At 42.7% G+C, this 18203-nt stretch overlaps 1 protein-coding gene across 1 annotated transcript in view; it reads right to left on the bottom strand.

Moving 5' to 3' along the window:
- The window catches only part of LOC137299630 (hippocampus abundant transcript 1 protein-like), a 58507-nt gene that overhangs the window by 23903 nt on the left and 16401 nt on the right, over window positions 1-18203 (bottom strand). Inside the window, exons 2-4 of the mRNA XM_067968532.1 lie at window positions 6749-6844; window positions 5220-5282; window positions 2745-2872 (exon numbers count right to left, since the gene is read on the bottom strand). Of these exons, the coding sequence (XP_067824633.1) occupies window positions 2745-2872; window positions 5220-5282; window positions 6749-6844 (287 nt within the window). The remainder of the gene's footprint in view (window positions 1-2744; window positions 2873-5219; window positions 5283-6748; window positions 6845-18203) is intronic.

Below are 18203 nucleotides of genomic sequence, written 5' to 3'. Positions count from 1 at the left end.
GTGCAACAAAGGTTCACTAGATTCATTCCTGGGATGAGAGGGTTGTCCTATGAAGAGAGGTTGAGTAGAATGGGCCTATGCTCTCTGGAGTTTAGAAGAATGAGAGGTGATCTCATTGAAACATAAAAGATTATGAGAGGGCTTGACTGGGTAGATGCTAAGAGAATGTTTCCCCTGGCTAGAGAGTCTAGAATCTAGAACTAGGGGGCATAGTCGCAGGATAAGAGGTCAGCCATTTAAGACAGAGAAGAGGAGGAATTTCTTCACTGAGAGAGTTGTGAATCTTTGGAATTCTCTACCCCAGAGGGCTGTGGATGCTGAGTCGTTGAGTAAATTCAAGGCTAAGACAGATAGGCTTTTGGACTCTAGGGGAATCAAGGGATATGGGGATCGGGCAGGAAAGTGGAGTTGATGTTGAAGATCAGCCATAATCTGAGTGAATGGCAGAGCAGGCTCAAGGGGCTGTATGGCCTACACCTGTTCCTATTTCTTACGTCCTTTAGCAAGCTTTTGACAAGGTCCCACATGGCAGACTGGTCAGAAAAGTAAAAGCCCATGGGATCCACAGGAAAGTGGCAAGTTGGATCCATAATTGGCTCAGGAAGCAAAGGGAAATGGTCGACGGGTGTTTTTGTGACTGGAAGGCAGTGGGGTTCCACAGGGTTCAGTACTAGGTCCCTTGCTTTTTGTGATATAGATCAATGATTTAGACCTAAATGTAAGGGGCACGATTAAGAAGTTTGCAGATGATATAAAAATTTGCCATGTGGTTGACAGTGAGGAGGAAAGCTGTAGACTGCAGGAAGATGTCAATGGACTGGTCAGGTGAGCAGAAAAGTGGCAAATGGAATTCAATCTGGAGACGTGTGAGGTAGTGCATTTGGGGAGGACAAGCAAGGCAAGGCTAGGGAATACACAATAAATAGTAGGATACTGAGAGGTGTAGAGGAACAGAGGGACCTTGGAGTGCATGTCCACAGATCCCTGAAGGTTGCATGACAGGTAGATGAGGTGGTTAAGAAGGCATACTTTCCTTTATTAACAGAGGCATAGAATATAAGAGCAGGGAGATTATGTTAGAATCGTAAAAAAACTCTAGTTACGCCACAGCTTGAGTACTGCATACAACTCTGGTCACATTACAGGAAAGATGTGATTGCACTAGAGAGGGTAACAGAGCAGATTTACGAGGATGTTGCCAGGACTGGAAAATTTTAGCTATGAGGAAAGATTGGATAGGCTGAGATTGTTTTCATTGTAACAGAGGAGGCTGAGGGGTGATTTAATTGAGGTATATAAAATTATGAGGGAACTGGATAGAGTGGATAGGAAGGACCTATTTCTCTTAGCAGAGGGCTCAGTGACCAGGGGGCATAGATTTAAAGTAATTGGTAAAGGATTAGAGGGAAGCTGAAGAGAAGTTTCTTCACCTAGAAGGTGGCAGGGGTCGGGAACTCACTGCCTGAAAGGGTAGTAGAGGCAGAAACGCTCAACTCATTTAAAAAGTACTTGGGCGTGCACTTGAAGTGCCGTAACCTACAGCGCCACAGACCAAGTGCTGGAAAGTGTGATTAAGCTGGATAGCTCTTTTTCAGCCGGCACGGACACGATGGGCCGAATGGCCTCTTTCTGTGCTGTAACTTTCTAGGATTCTATGTTACTTAAACAACGAATGGTACCCAGATCAGCACAGTAGGCCATAAATGTGCAGTTACAAGCTACACCGTACTTGGAATAACTTTAGCTAGGAATGTGTCATAGAGCTAATTTGAGGCAGGGATGTGGCTCCTAATTGCTGCCTGGTGACCCCTGCTGAGAATGTCTGGCATTTAGGTGGGGGACAGAGTCGGGCTTAGAGGTGAGCTCGCCCCACTAGCCAAACAGTCTTCTGACACTCACTGCTCATGCTCGTCCATGAAGAATGGGCATGGGGGGGGGGGGGGGGCGGGTAGTAGTATCCATAGGCTGCTGATACCAGTGTACCATACCCAGCACAAGCCACGGCCTTTAGGAGAGGAGGGGAGAACATTGAAAAGGTAGGGGGAGAAAACTCTTATCACAAGGAAGAGTTTCTAAAGTATCCTGCCCCCATATCAAGGATCCATCCCAGGCCCAACTATTCACCATGTTCTTTGTCCCCTTCTTTCTCCAGAAAGACATTTAATTGACTCAAGCCCCTTTATTCCGTGGGGTTCAATGCCTCCAAGGAACAAGTTTCATCTGACTTCTCTTCTTACTCCTATCCTCCTCATTTCCATTGGTGCTTGAACCCTTCATCAGAGACAATGAACAATTTTACCTGGCTCAACTTGTCAATTCCCTTCACAATTTTGAAAACTTCAATTAGGTCAACTTGAAGTCTCATCTTTTCCAAAGAAAGCAAGTGCAACACCCTTAGCCTTCCCTTATAATTTAAACTCTTGATACCTGGAATCATCTTGCGGCAAGCGGCTAATCAGCAAAACCGTGGCTCTGATGGTGGACGGCGAGAGCTTCGAGCATAAACCTGTATCTCACCACTCTGTGATGCAGTATGTAACGGCTTCAATTGTCAACCATAACAGTTTGAAGTGCAGAATAAATTTTCACAATGCGCTTTTAAATTTTTTTTTAAATTCATGAAATCAGATGTGATGAGATCACCAAACTTCTGGTCGCATTACAACTCAGAAATCCATCAACAGATGGATAGTTTCTTTCCCCCTCGTTTAAGGAAAGCAATACAGCAAATTGCAGACACTCACCAGGGGCTTATTCTCATGAGAGGAATTGGGGCACAGGTGAAGAACACAGTCAGGAGAAGAAAGGATTTCCTGCCCCAAACATCCGACAGCGCTCCAATCAGAGGAGCACTGAGAAACGATAATATTCCCTGCAGACCAAAACAAGTCATTAGAAGCAACTAAAACACACACAAACAGGTAACAGGCTGCAGGTAATGGCAGCATTATCAGAGAAACTGCTTGCAAGACATAAAAAAAAACCTCAAGCTACTGAAACTCTGAAATAAAAACAGAAAATGTCGGAAGCACGCAGCAGGCCAGTTGGCATCTGTAAGGAGAAAGGACAGGAGACCCTTCACTGGAACCCACCCAAAACAATGATATATCCTTCGCTTCCAGCCTGCCCCGCAGTACACGTTCCAACAGGTACAGGCTGGGGCTCTTTTCTCTAGAGGAGAGAAGGTTGAGGGGTGACCTAATAGAGGTCTTTAAAATTATGAAGAGGTTTGATAAGAAAGATGTAGAGAAGATGTTTCCTCTTGTGGGGTAGTCCAAAACTAGGGGCCATAAAAATAAGATAGCCATCAATAAATCTAATAGGGAATTTAGGAGAAACTTCTTTACCCAAAGAGTGGTAAGAAATATAGAAACATAGAAAATAGGAGCAGGAGTAGGCCATTCAGCCCTTCGAGCCTACTCCGCCATTCAATATGATCATGGCTGATCCACTATCTCAATACCATATTCCCGCTCTCTCCCCATACCCTTTGATGCCTTTTGTGTCTAGAAATCTATGTAGCTCCTTCTTAAATATATTCAGTGACTTGGCCTCCACAGCCTTCTGTGGTAGAGAATTCCACAGGTTCACCACCCTTTGAGTGAAGAAATTTCTCCTCATCTCAGTCCTAAATGCCCTACCCCGTATCCTGAAACTGTGACCCCTCTTTCTGGACCCTCAGCCAGGGGAAAGATCCTCGCTGCATCCAGTCTGTCCAGCCCTGTCAGAATTTTATATGTTTCAATGAGATCCCCTCTCATTCTTCTAAACTCTAGTGAAAAATGAGGAACTCGCTACCACGTGGAGTAGTTGAGGCGAATAGCATAGATACATTCAAGGGAAAGCTAGATAAACACATGAGGGAGAAAGGAACATAAGGATATGCTGATAGGGTTGAGAGGAGGCTCATGTGGAGCATAAACACTGACAGAGGCCACTTGGGCCAAATGGCTTGTTTCTGTGCTGTACATTCTATGTAATAGTGCTGCGACTATTTACAGACCTGACCATGTAAGGGAATTCTGAACGGTTGAAATTACAAAAATGGTGAAAGTGCCCGAGGGTAACAATTATATCTCAATTCATTCAGTTTGCTTGCACCGTTAAGCTCAATAGCCAACTGCCTGAATAAAAATGAATGTTTAAATAAGATTTTTTTTTTTAAAAACAGGAAAACTATCTTTTTTGTTGAAAGCGTCACCAACGGCAAGTCCTTCCTTAAGGCTGTCACCTCTCCTCTCTCGATCAGAAAGGTCAAGTAGCTGTACGGTGACTTTCTCCATTTCCTCATAGAACAATAATTCTTTCGGGATTTGGGTGTCGCAGGCGAGGCCGGCATTTATTGCCCATCGCTTGTTGCCCTTGAGAAGGTAGTGGTGGGCCACCTTCTTGAACCGCTGCAGTCCATGTGGTGAAGGTATAGCCACTAACAGTGCACCAACCGAGGCAGCTCATTACCAGTGACACTAAAGGCGTACTTACTTTATAAAAATGTAGTCAATGATAAATGTCTGCTTCGCCTGTCATTCGCTGCAGATGTAAATATAAAAGCGCTGGCCTATCCAATTCGCTGGTCTTGTGAACCTCTGCCAGGTTCACTGACACTACTGGTGTCTGATGGAGAACGACACTGGGTGGGAATGTCAACTGGGCAAAGTGGCACCAGGGGTCTTGGTATTGCGCTGAACTCCCAAAACTGGAGCAGCAGTGTCGGGGACCATCTATACTCAATCCCACTCACCCCCAAATGCAGTGACACAAAATAGCCAGATGATGTGGGTCGTAACTGCAAGGGTGGCAAAGGATTTGGAGATGGTTGACTGTTAAATGTGTAATTCCAACAGTAGTCAAGAGATGTACATTCAGCCCATTAAAAGTGGTCAGTCCACTTAAATGGAGTTCATTAACTGATGTCTTACTGAACCAAAACTGCTGAAATGACACTGTGTGAGACACCTTCGGAAAGAAACAAGACCCAAAATATTAAGCTCCTTTTCTCTTCTACACTGACGAATCTGCTTTGAACGTTCAACATTTTATTTCATCTCTGATTTCTCGCATTGTTTTCCTTGCTATTTCTGCTTTCAAGAATAGTTTCAGAATTTAACGTATGTAAGCAAACAGGTTCTTCAAATAAGGCTGGGAGTTAGCCATTTAAGTCAAACAGAACAGTGTCAGACTTTGCTTCCAGTACAGGCCACGTGACTGCGTTTTCTTACCTTCACCCCATGAATAAGTCCATTCATTAGAAATGTGTGCTGAGGGAACGTCTGATGCAAAACCTAAGGAAAAGCTAAATGTTATTTGATGAAATCATAATGCAGGGTTGCACAAGCAGCGGGCAAATGATAACTCTTTGCTAAGTCACTTTTATGCTGCACTAGTGCCATAGTCTGCCAATGCACAGGCCTCTTGCAGCCAGCAGCAATGTCAAAGTATGCTTGCCAGATTGAATAAGGCCGTTAGCTTACTTCAGTGCTGCCACTGGTTGCATGAGACCCACGAGTCAGGAGCGGATGGCACTTGTGTAATATACAAGTGGCTTTTCTTTCATAGCAACAACAACAACAACTTGCATTTATATAGTGTCTTTAATGTAATAAAAACATCCCAAAGCATTTCACAGGAGCGATTATCAAACAAAATTTGACACCGAGCCACATAAGGAGATATTAGGACAGGTGACCAAAGAGGTAAGTTTTAAGGAGCGTCTTAAAAGAGGAGAGGTAGAGAGGCGGGGAGGTTCAGAGAGGAAATTCCAGAGGTTAGGGCCTAGGCAACTGAAAGCCTGGCTGTCAATGGTGGAGCGATGAAAATCGGGGATGCACAAGAGGCCAGAATTGAAGGAGCGCAGAGATCTCGGAGGGTTGTAGAGCTGGAGGGAGGAGCAAGACAATGCATCCGTATTATTAGTCTTTCAAAATATTACCTCTAGCATTTATTACCCCTCACCTCCACTAGCAAATTTCTCCTCTCCCTTTCATTCCTGAAGTACTGTGTTCAGTACTTTGTCTAAGAGACCAGAGGGGCATCACAACGGATTGCGTCCTCATCCCAACCACCACTCACATTCCAGCAAGGCTCACTGCAGAATGAGCCAGAGTGGGAGGATTTCGAGCTACAAGCCTCATTGCTCTGCCAGCAGACACAAGTGGGTGTTATATTCAGCACTGAGGGATGCTGAAAACATGACAGTTCAACATATGCAGTTTCACTGGAGCAACTTAGTTGCAACCAAAGCTTAAAATAAAATGTATAAATAAGGCAGGGGATAAAGGAAGGCATTCACACTCCTCAAACCAATGCAAATTTATGCATCATTTTAAGTAAATACCCAATAATAAACTATGAAATTATTACATGTTAAAGACGAGTCCTTATATAAGTAACCATTACAGTTTTTTTCTTTCTGATGTTTTCTCCCCTCATCCCACCTATCCTGGAGTTTCATGCTGGGGTACAGTTCTACAGGCACTGACAGCCCATCAGTACTCACCCAACTATCTATTCTTCCTGTGTGAGCTTGGGCAGTAAATGCTACCTGACTACTCATGGCACAGCAAACAGTGGCACGATTCTTTCAGGGATGCAAAGGGCAGCGGAGGTCAGCTGAGAAACCAGCGATGGAACGAGAGACTTGACTAACGTACATGGCTCAGTTCACGTCATGTGGTGGATTTACCCACTGAACCATTTGTGGAGGTAGGTAACCATTTTAATGAAGCATAATGGTGTACATTGTACTCACAGTTAACATAGGAGTAGTCAGCAATCCCCAAGCGAAGAACTCCAAGAAGATGACAATCACCGCGTGGTAAACACTAGGCTCACCTATCCCTTGTGGCTGAAAAAAGAAAAAAAACAGCCAAATTAATCCAAAGGAACTCCACAATGATCATGAATAGTCCATCTGTCATATCAGCTTGGTTCATCGAGTTGCACAGAGTCAAAAGGTGGTGGGTTTAAAGCTCACACCGGCACATAATATAACACCACTTCAGTGCAGGACCGACGGCATGCTGTTTTGATGGAGGCACATTTGCCAGTCTGGTGGCTTGGCGAATGTTAAGTATCCTATGAAATGACAAAGAAAACCAGGGAATGCTCCTGGTGTCAGCCTCCCAGTAACTCCCAGGAGATAGCAGAGAGTCTGGCCACAATTTCTCAATCTTCCTTAAATATGCAAATTTTGCCGATAGAATAGAGAGTAGCTGATGTAACACTCCTGTTCAAGAAGGAAGAGAAGGATGAAGTGGGTAACTATAGACCAGTTAGCCCAATGCCAGTTGTGGGTAAACTCTGAATCCATAATTCAAGATAAAATTAGTGCACATATAGACTGCATGGGTTACTCAAAGATAGCCAGCATGGATTGGTTAAATGCAAGTTGTGCTTGTTAGAAAAATTTAGACATATGGTACAAGAGGAAATGTAGCAGCATGGATAGAAAGTTGGTTGAGGGACAGGAAACAAAGAGTTAGGATAAATGGGTGTTGCTGGGATTGGAGAAGGGTCAGAAGTGCTGGGTCCATTTTTGTTCCCAGTTTACTTAGGTGATTTGGACATAACGAACACAATTTCAGAAGTTGCTGATTACACCAAAGCAAACAGTTTGGCAAATAGGGAGGAGGGCTGCAAAGAATTTCAGAAATGCAGAGAGAATTGGGCAGGCAGGTGGCAGGTGCAATTTAATGTGGATAATATATTTTGGGAGGAGAAATAAGGAATGGATGTATACACTCAAGAGAAAGACATTGAAGACACCTAGATGAATGAAGACACCTAGGATTCAAACACATAGTTCCCTCAACGCAAGTGTGCACGTAGATAATCCCTTCAAAAGGATAACACAATTTTGGGTTTTATAAATAGGAGCATACAGTACAAGAGTGAAGTAATAATAAATTTATACAAAACACTGATTAGGCCACAGTTAGACTACTGCGTGCAGTTTTGGGCTGTCCACTGTAGAAAGAAAAGCGTACAGTGTAGGTTCATTAGGATGATGCCAGGGATGGGAAACTAGTTATGTGGAAAGACTTGACATACTAGGAATATTTCCACTGAACTAGAAAAAGCCAAGAGATTTAATGGAGGTTTTTAAAATTATGAAGGCCTTTCATAGAATGAATAGGGAAAGACTATTTCCTTTGGTTGGGGACTCAGTAATGAGGGGCCTTCAATTTAAAATTGTCACTAAGAGTGGAGAGAGGGGTTAGGAATTCGTTTTGAATTGTTTTAGAAAAAGCTAGCACAGACACAATGGGCTGAATGGCCTCCTTCTGTACTGTAAACCAGTAAGGTTCTTAACTTCACTCACCCTTCGCCCACATTAAGCTATTTTTTTCAACTGTGATTGCAAAGCCTGCCTCCTTTCTGCGTTTCTTGGCTCTTGGTGACTGCATTTTGCCTTGTCCTCACCTTGCAATTCCAATTCTCAGCATTTCTAACACTACCCACGCACTAACATCTCACCTGCAATAATGCTCATATTTAAGGAATCTTTCTTGTACAACTGTTTATCTTTAGATGCCATTTGCACTCCACACTAGTGTGAACAGAATCCGTTCGAAAGACAGTACAGTACTATGGTTTACTGCTCAAAGAAAATAGACCTTTAGCTTACGAAGAATTCTCCTGCCTTGTCTGAAGGCAGTGACTCTTGCTGAGGTACGGGTTCCATGGGCGTTGGCTACCCTCTGGTACCAGTCTGAGCCTAAACACTGCTGCCATGCTATTTGACTATAGAAGGTACCACAGCCAGGCTCAATCCTACCTTCAGCCACACACTTTCCAGCAAAGGTCACTGGACAGTGACACGACAACGAACCCTATCTAATTCTTCCTCTCTTAGCCCAGGATACTGTGACCAATTGCAACACTCCTCCCACCATCTCATATTTAAGGAACCTTTCTTGTACAACTGTTTATTTTTAGATGCCATTTGCACATGTGCACTCCTGCGGGGTTACTCCAGGGACCTCAGTGCTACATTGGGCAATACATTTATCCAATGTTGGGGGGGAATTTTTTCAAATTAATTTGGCTTGTGAGCAGTTACAGAATTATTGAAAAGTGGCAAATAACTAGAGTTTGTTGTATGTGCAAGTCTGAAAGCCTGTAACAGAAAGCAAATCCGAGTTAAATGAACTAGTCACCCTTCCCAAATGCCATGATTTTCATGCAGTCTCCCTACACTAAGCTTGCATCGAGTGTTTTTTCTGTAATGAACTATCAATGCAACAGTCCATCTCTGCCAACCTGACACTAGGAAGCATAGTCATTACAAGTTTACAAGCGGTTTCAGCTTGCCACTAATGCTAAACTAGTGGAGTGTAAGTAGGTTGTCATGACCTGAATTGACTCTGAAATGCAGCTGAATGAGGCTCCATCCTTTAGGAGGTATCACTCAGCTTCAGTCTGGCTTGTCAGGCTTAATTCCAGAGTCTATAGCTGCAACGTCAGAGCAAAGCAAAACCCCTACTCATCAACGTTACAGTTACAGCGTGAATGCACCCTATCCTGCTATTGAGCAGCACCGTGCTCTTTGACTAAGCATTGTTCCAAATAAATTCAGGCTTTCCATTTTCAATCGCAAAGACATGTCTGGCAACTCGCTGCAGCAACAGTGTAAATGGAAGACAAAGTACAAAAAAAAGGTTGCTTGGTCAACGCAATAAAGTCAACATTCTTCTGTTGAACAGCATGTACGCAACCAAGTCAAATATGTGCACAATACTGGCTCATGCACACAGCAGCTGACTCGATCACAAGACAGTTGCTCTCTGTCCATTATCTTGAATTAATTAGCACAGCCAGACATAAATCACTGGAAAAAAAAGGTCAAAATTGACTCAGTCTTCCCTGGTTCAATTTATGTTAAAACTATTTGCTGGAATTTTGAAGCACGCTTTCTTTTCTTGGTGCAGGACACGCCTTATGGAACTGCATTCTGTAAGAGGCAAGCACCCTCCATCAATTAGGGTCACAGGTTTGGGGAGACTTCAGTCTCCCTGGCCCGAGCAGTTTAGTAGGTTTACAGCTCACACACAGTGATGCTGAAACACTAATAATTATTAGTTATAAAGCTATTCAAACATCAAGAACAGCTTTACCACTTACCAAACATGTCACCAGATCAATCTTAAAACATGGGAACTGTGCCCAAACAGAGCAGCACAACAGAATCCAGATAAGTAAACTCATCAGCCACAACAATCAGACTAAAAAGTAAAACTAGGAAGTTACTGCAAAATGGAAACAAAAAACTCTCCTTTAAACAATTAAATGGGCACCAATTAGCTTCCATTGTACCAAAATGTAAATGTTCAAATTGTGACTTTTTTCTGTGGTTCAAGTTCCATCTCACAACATCTTACACACTCACCACCCAAGCTCCAGTGGCTGCCTGTTCCCCTGTACACAGATGTTAAGGTCCTTATCCTAATTTTCAAGTAACCCCATGATCTTGCCCCGCTTTATCAGAACAATTTTCTCCAGCCATGTGCACTCAGTTCCTCCAACTATGGATTACTGTTCACCCTCTACACCACCATTTGGAACTCACTTCCTAAACTTCTTTGCATTGCTTTCTCGCTCCCTTTCCTCCGAAGCCTCTTCAAAACTATTTTTTTACAATTCCCTCTTTAATCTTTCCTGTTTCCGACTTGGCATCCTCCTCTCCCCTTTCCTAAACATTCCTCTGTGAGGACGCTACACAAGTGCAAAGTGTTTTTTTTGTGGGGAGGGGGTAGAGTCAATTTAGTGATCATGGTATAGAATGTCACCGCGGAGGTATGGAATATTTTTCTGCACTAGGTTAAGTATCAAGCACTTCCAGGACAGATCAGCTGCAGAGCAAAGCTCCCTCTGCACTGTCCCAACATGCCTCAATGCAGGAGGAGCGATCACTACTGCACGAGTGAGACATTTTGTTTCCTACACCAATCTGTATAGTTTCTGATTGACACTAGTATATTAGTGCCCAATTATGGCTGGTTTTAGATTATGCACCCACTTCCTCTAGGAACTGAGATAGAGGCTTTAATTTATTTCAATTTATTTCGAACCTTTACATCCATCGAGAGAGCCCATCAATCTGTCCTTGATTATACTGGAGCAGGAATGAAAGGTGCTCCAACCCAGCATCCCCAAGATTCTAATTTTTCTTAAAATAATTCCAGTTTCTTACAGTTCTATGTTCTTTATTTGTATTTTTCAATGCAACACTTCCCATTTCAGGCACCCAGTATTCCCAGGACATCACAGAGAGATTACATCACAGACAAAATATATTGCATACTCTGGAAAAGATTTTGCATAGAGACAGAAAGCAACTAGTCATATCGTGGTCCATATAGAATTGTAGAATCATAGAAAGGTTACAGCAGGAAGGAGGCCATTCGGCCCATCGAGTCCATGCCAGCACTATGCAAGAGCAATCCAGCTAGTCCCACTCCCCTGCCCTATCCCCGTAGCCCTACAATTTTTTTCTTTTCAAGTACTTATCCAGTTCCCTTTTGAAAGCCACGATTGAATCTGCCTCCACCACCCCTTCGGGCAGTGCATTCCAGATCCTAACCTGCGTAAAAAAGTTTTTCCTCATGTCGCCATTGTTTCTTTTGCCAATCACCTTAAATCTATGTCCTCTGGTTCTTGATCCTTCCGTCAATGGGAACAGTTTCACTCTATCTATTCTGTCTGGACCCTTCATGATTCTAAATACCTCTACCAAATCTCCTCTCAACCTTCCCTGTTCCAAGGAGAACAACCCCAACTTCTCCAGTCTATCCACGTAACTGAAGTCCCTCATCCCTGGAATCATTCTAGTAAATCTTTTCCGCACCCACTCTAAGGCCTTCACATCTTTCTTAAAGTGCGGTGCCCAGAACTGGACACAATGTGGTCGAACCAGTGCTTTTTGAAGGTTCATCATGAGTTCCTTGCTTTTGTACTCTATGCCTCTATTTATAAAGAACAGGATCCCGTATGCTTTCTTAACCGCTTTCTCAACCTGCCCTGCCACTTTCAACGATTTGTGCACATATACCCCCAGATCTCTCTGTTCCTGTACCCCTTTTAGAATTGTGCCCTCTAGTTTATATTGCCTCTCCTTGTTCTTCCTCCTGAAATGTGTCACTTCGCATTTTTCTGCGTTAAATTTAATCTGCTACGTGTCTGCTCATTCTACCAGCCTGTCTATATCCTCTTGAAATCTATCATTATCCTCCTCACTGTTCACTACACTTCCAAGTTTTGTATCATCTGCAAATTTGGAAATTGTGCCCTGTACACCCAAGTCCAAGTCATTAATATATATCAAGAAAAGCAGTGGTCCTAGTACCGACCTCTGGGGAACACCAGTGTCCATTTCCCTCCAATCCGAAAAACAATCATTCACCACTACTCTCTGCTTCCTGTTACTTAGCCAATTTTGTATATAGAGCCAATGATGTACAACACAACTTGCGTTTATATAGCGCCTTTAACGTGGTAAAACATGCAAAGGCGCTTCACAGGAGCTTGAGATTGAGCCAAAGGAGGTGGTATTAGGACAGGTGACGAAATGCTTGGTCAAAGGTTTTAAGGAGCGTCTTAAAGGAGGAGAGAGGGGCGGAAAGGCGAAGAGGCTTGGTGAGGGATTCCAGAGCTTAGGGTTTAGACAGCTGAAGGCATGGCCACCAATGGTGGAGCAAAGGAAGCAGGGATGCACAAGAGGCTAGAGTAGGTTAAAAAAAGGCTCGAAGTCCTACAAGATGAATTTAGGAGATTTGGAAACAAGCTTAGGAGTAGGACTTCATAGGTGGTAATCTCAGGATTACTTCCCCAGCCATACACTAGAACAGGGAAGAACAGGAAGATTAAGAAAATTAAGCCTGGCTAAAGATGCACTTCCAGGAATAGGGATTCCACTTTGTTGGGCATTGGCACCAGTCACAGAGCAGAAGAAGTGTATTACATAAAATGTACAGCTGTTAGAGAGATGGGAGCTATTCCATGGGCTAGAAATGAACAGGGAGGTACTAATGTACTGGTTAAGTAAAATAGTTAAGTAGGGAAGTGACATGGTATTTAAACTAGGAAAGGCGGGGGTGGGGTGGGGCTATGAAAATAAAACCAACCAGGATCAGCTAATAGTAAAGGGAGAAACAGATGAGGATAATTTTCATCCAGAAAACAATTTTGCAAGAGCGGTATGAAGTAGAAAAATAAAATCAAAAATAGAGACCAAAGAAAACATAGGAATAACAAAATTATTGTTCTGGGAGATTTGAATTGTCTGCTTATTGATTGAGACGGAGGAGGGAGGAAATGGAGAAATAGGAAACAAATTCCTGAAACGTGTACAGGAATCCTTCCTCATGCAGTATGTTAGTCGGTTTACAAGAGCGGAGGTGTCGCTAGATCTGGTTATAAGAAATTAAATAGATCATGTAGATGAGCCAAATGTGGGTAAGCAACTTGGGAGCAGTGACCACAATAATGATAAGGTTTAATATACAACTAGAAAGGGAAAAAGTCAGTATAAAAACTAGACCAAATTAGATTAGAAAAATGAGTGAACTAATTGAATTGAGGTGAGAAGATAAATTGTCACAAACATCTGCAGAGCAACAAGAGATGTTTTTTTTAAAAAAGAGACTGCAAAGGTGCAGAATAAGTATATTCCGTAAAAATGGAAACTACTACTGGTTTCAAGATGCCATAGATAAAGAGGCTAGAAATCAATTAAAATTGGAAAGCTTATAATGACTATAAAATTAATAATGAAAAAAATACCTTAACAATGTGTTTCAGGCCCAAGTTCAGAAGATCACCCCCTAATGTGTCAGTGTTACATTTTCCCCACTTCCAAGACCAGCCATCCTGTGGTCTGAGATTGCAAATTAAGTGCCAAATTAATGGCAGTTTTGTGCAGTAACCCAAGCCCACTGGGAACTGGGTTGAAACTGCCCCGAAGTCATTTCACATGGAACCCCCACAGCCAGCGGAGAAGAGACTTTCATCATTCCTGCCTGACCTGGATTGGAACTTGGGACTCAGAGGTGAAAGACTCATGCCTGAGCCAGTCCCCTTCATATTTTACTTCTGTACTGCCGTGCCGGAATGGGGCACAGAAAAAGTTACTTGCACAGACATTTCAAAACAAGAATAGATAAGTGTGAGATATTCCATTTTGGTAGGAAAAATAAGGGGGCCACATACTGCTTGGATAATAAGAGTCTAAATGGGGTAGAGGAGCAGAGGGATCTGGGGGGTACAGACACACAAATCACTAAAAGTAGTGACGCAGGTTAATAAGGCCATAAAAAAGCAAACCAAGCACTGGGGTTCATTTCTAGAGGGATAGAATTAAAAAGCAGAGAAGTTATGTTAAACTTGTGTAGAACCTTGGTTAAGCCACGCTTGGAGTATTGTGAACAGTTCTGGTCTCCATATTATAAAAAGCATATAGAGGCACTGGAGAAGGTGCAAAAAAGATTTGCAAGGATGATAGCTATAACCTCTCAGTTCTGGTATCAGGAAAGATTGAGCAGGCTGGGGCTCATTTCTCTAGAAAAGAGAAGACTGAAGGGTGACCCAATAGAGGGCTTTAAGATTATGCAAGTGTTTGATAGGGTGGATGCAGAGATGTTTCCATTTGCAGGGGAGACCAGAACTAGGGGTCATGAATATAAAATAGTCACTAATAAATCCAATGAGGAATTCAGGAGAAACCTCTTTACCCATAGTGGTTAAAATGTGGAACTCACTACAAGGAGTAGTTGAGGTGAATAGCACAGATGCATAAAAGGGGTTAATAAACAATTGAGGAAGAAAGGAATAGAAGGATATGCTGATGGGGTTAGATGATGTAGGGGGGCAGGAGGTTCGTGTGGAGCATAAACACAGGCATGGACCTGTTGGGCCAAATGGCCTGTTTCTGTGCTGTACATTCTATGTAATTCCAGACAAGAACAAATTTATAAATGCCAGCAAGCAGCTAACACAAAAATGCCTTTACTATAGTCAAAAAAAGAGCCAAAACAGGCATTCGCACCTACACTATAGTAGTTCTCACATATACCAGTAAAGGTGCACTGCACTGAAGGACATGACTCCCACGCATACTACATTTATATACACAGTTGTTTAGAAGCCAAAATCCTCCACCAATTAGCTCGCAGGTAATAGGAAGCCAAGTCATTTCTGTTTAAACTAAGATTGGACATTTGCTCTTTAAACAGAAACAATCAGTAATAATCAAACAGTCAGAGAATCAAGCTAAACATTTTTAGCATCAGTCTGTTTATTTCGTTTTTTTCCTTGTTTAGTCAGTTTCATTAAAGGAACCGGCTCAGACAAACTGATTCAACAAAACTTTTGAGGAAAACAAATACTGAAATAAAACTAACAGCACTATTCACAGTTTGACTGCAAAATGAGAAGAGTAACAATGAAATTTGGTGCAATGAGGGCATAATCAAGGTGCCTCAGAAAAGCACCATTGACATTTTCCCCATTTTCCACACCGGTCATTTTTATAGTCACTTAGTGAGATTTCCAATTTGTTCAGTTCTATACTGTGCAAATAGATGAAGTCTGGCCAAATCCACTTATGGCTTTTTAATCTGCGTCAGTGACCTGGACTGAACCTCAACGCAAATTAATAAAATCTGCAGCCGATACCAAACTAGGAGGGGCAGTGTATCAGAGGAGGCAGCACAGAAATTACAGAATGAGTTGGACAAAATACGTAAGTGGGTAGAACAATGGCAGATCAAATCTAAGTGTAAAGTACAGCGCATTAGAAGGGTAAAGGGGCAACACGTACTCCATCAATGATGTTGAAATAACTAAATACTTGAAAGAAACCCAGGAGTCTTAGTGGACTCAAGTGTTCAACATATCCAACCAATGCAGAACAGCAATGAACAAAGCCCAGTGGATGCTGAACTATACAGCCAAAACGGTAGAATACCAGTCAGAGGGAGTTGCGATCAAACTGCACATCACTCTGGTCAGACTGCACCTCAAGTACTGCATCCAGTCCTGGTTGCTGAGAAACAAGGGAGACATTCAGGTGTTGGACGCAGTGCAGAGAAGAGCCACAAGGCTAATCCAAAGTGTCAGAGGGCTCAGTTATGAGGAAAGACTGGAGAAACTTGCAGCCGAGAAAGGAGGTGTCTGAGGGGTATAGAGATATATATAGGATTGTTATGGGAGCCGAAGAGGTAAACCTGGAATATTACTTCAAATTACACTGTGGCAGTAGAACAAGGACATACATGCTCGCACCTGTCTTAAATTTACCTTTTAGTGGTATCAGGGAGCTCTTCTTCCCAGAGACGGACTTTCGGCTAAAGTGGAGGCGAAAACCCCGGAATCATTTATGAAACAATGGATGAATTATGAGCCACCAGGTCTTCCTCATTTGTAATTATCTTGTGACCCTAACACCAATAGAAAGAGCCTTTGATGCCAGTGTGGATTTGAAAGGACAATGCCTAACCCACTGCACCATCCAGACCTTTACAGAAATGGGATTTTATTGAAAGATAATTTTTAAAAATGTAATTATTTCATGTTCTGCATCCTGTTCAGGTTATTTTTTAACCTACTTGCCATGAGGCAGATAGAAACTTTTTTCAAATTTCATATTGTTCACACAGTTTCATGCCCAAGCGTGTACAGAATTCAATGCAAAAATGTTAAATCAAAAGTTTATGATATTGCATTTTCCAGGTCTTGTCTTCCCCACTTGGCTGGAGAGCTGATTGCTCCTTGCAAGTGTATTGTAGGTGAAATGAAATCGGAAGGTTGTAGGGCTGGAGGAGGTTACAGAGATAGGGAGGGGCGAGGCCATGGAGAGATTGGAATACAAGGATGAGAATATTAAAATCGAGGCGTGGCTGGACCAGAAGATAATGTAGGTCAGCGAGCACAGGGGTGAGGGATGAACGGGACTTAGTGCGAGGCACAATACGGGCAGCAAAGCTTTGGATGAGCTGAAGTTTACAGAGGGAGGAAGATGGCAGGCTGGCCCGGAGAGCATTGGAATAGTCAAGTCTGGACAAAAGCACAGGTAAGGGTTTCAGAAGCAGATGGGCTGAGTCAGGGCAGAGACGGGTGATATTACGAAGGCGGAAGTAGGCAGTCTTTGTGATGGAGAGGATACGGGGTCAGAAGCTCAGCTCAGGTCAAACAGGGTGCCAAAGTTGCAAACAGTCCAGTTCAGCCTCAGACAGTGGTTAAGGAGGGGGATGGAATCTGTGGCAGTTCAATACGAGACATAGTACGAAATTTCACATGCCGACTGTTACATTTCAGTAAATCCCAGTGACGCTATCATCTGTTTTTTCTTTGTTCTAATATTGTTCTACATTAAAGGTGCTCCTGTTTTTTTTTTAAAATAGTATTTTTGGGGGAACATACATTTGTAAAAAGAGTATAGTTTGTGATTTGGAAAACGTGGATAATTTTCAAATTTGCTTGGCACAGCATAACCTTTCTCCCCCTCCGACAAAATATTTCAGTACTGGTAGGAAACTGACCCATGTCTCAGTTGATCGTTGCAAAGTCCAGGCAGAATCTTGCCCCCAAAAATATCAAATCCACTCAAAACCAATCACAGGTAGACTTGCATTTAAACTGTTCAAAAACCTTGGTGTTAACAAAAAACTTCTGCCCAGCTACAGATCCTCAGTTATTCCTAAAAGTTAGTTTGATACAAAACTCAGTGTTTCTGCAGACAAGATGTTAGACCTTTCAGATAACAGAATTGACAATTGGGGGTACGAACATATTCAGCTTGGGGCTGTATTAAAAAAATCTTGCCAATACTGTGCTTGGTGTGGTACAGAGCCATACAGACCCAGGTATCTGATTTGTGCAGAGCTGGCTGATCATACCCAGCATACTGCAATTAGTCTCTTTATCCTCCTCCCCAGCTATTGAAGCAGGAGGAAGGGGGTAAAAACAACCAAGGCTCATGTTCCTGATGGGGAAAAAAAATTCTACCCGCTGTGCGCTGTAACTGATCAGCATAACGCTCATTCCTCCCGAGACTGAAGCATTTGCAGATAGTAATCAGAGAATACTGTGTTTAGTCACTGAATACGTAATAATTATCCCATGGGGCAGAAGGGGAAGACACAGTTAACCCCTTGATAATTTCTGGTGATTATCCTTCTGTGAGTGGCATCAATTCCATACTCTACAGC

The sequence above is a fragment of the Heptranchias perlo genome, chromosome 29 (genome assembly GCF_035084215.1).
Source record: "Heptranchias perlo isolate sHepPer1 chromosome 29, sHepPer1.hap1, whole genome shotgun sequence".
Classification (NCBI taxonomy): domain Eukaryota; kingdom Metazoa; phylum Chordata; class Chondrichthyes; order Hexanchiformes; family Hexanchidae; genus Heptranchias; species Heptranchias perlo.
This window is presented reverse-complemented; position numbering and strand designations above follow the sequence as displayed.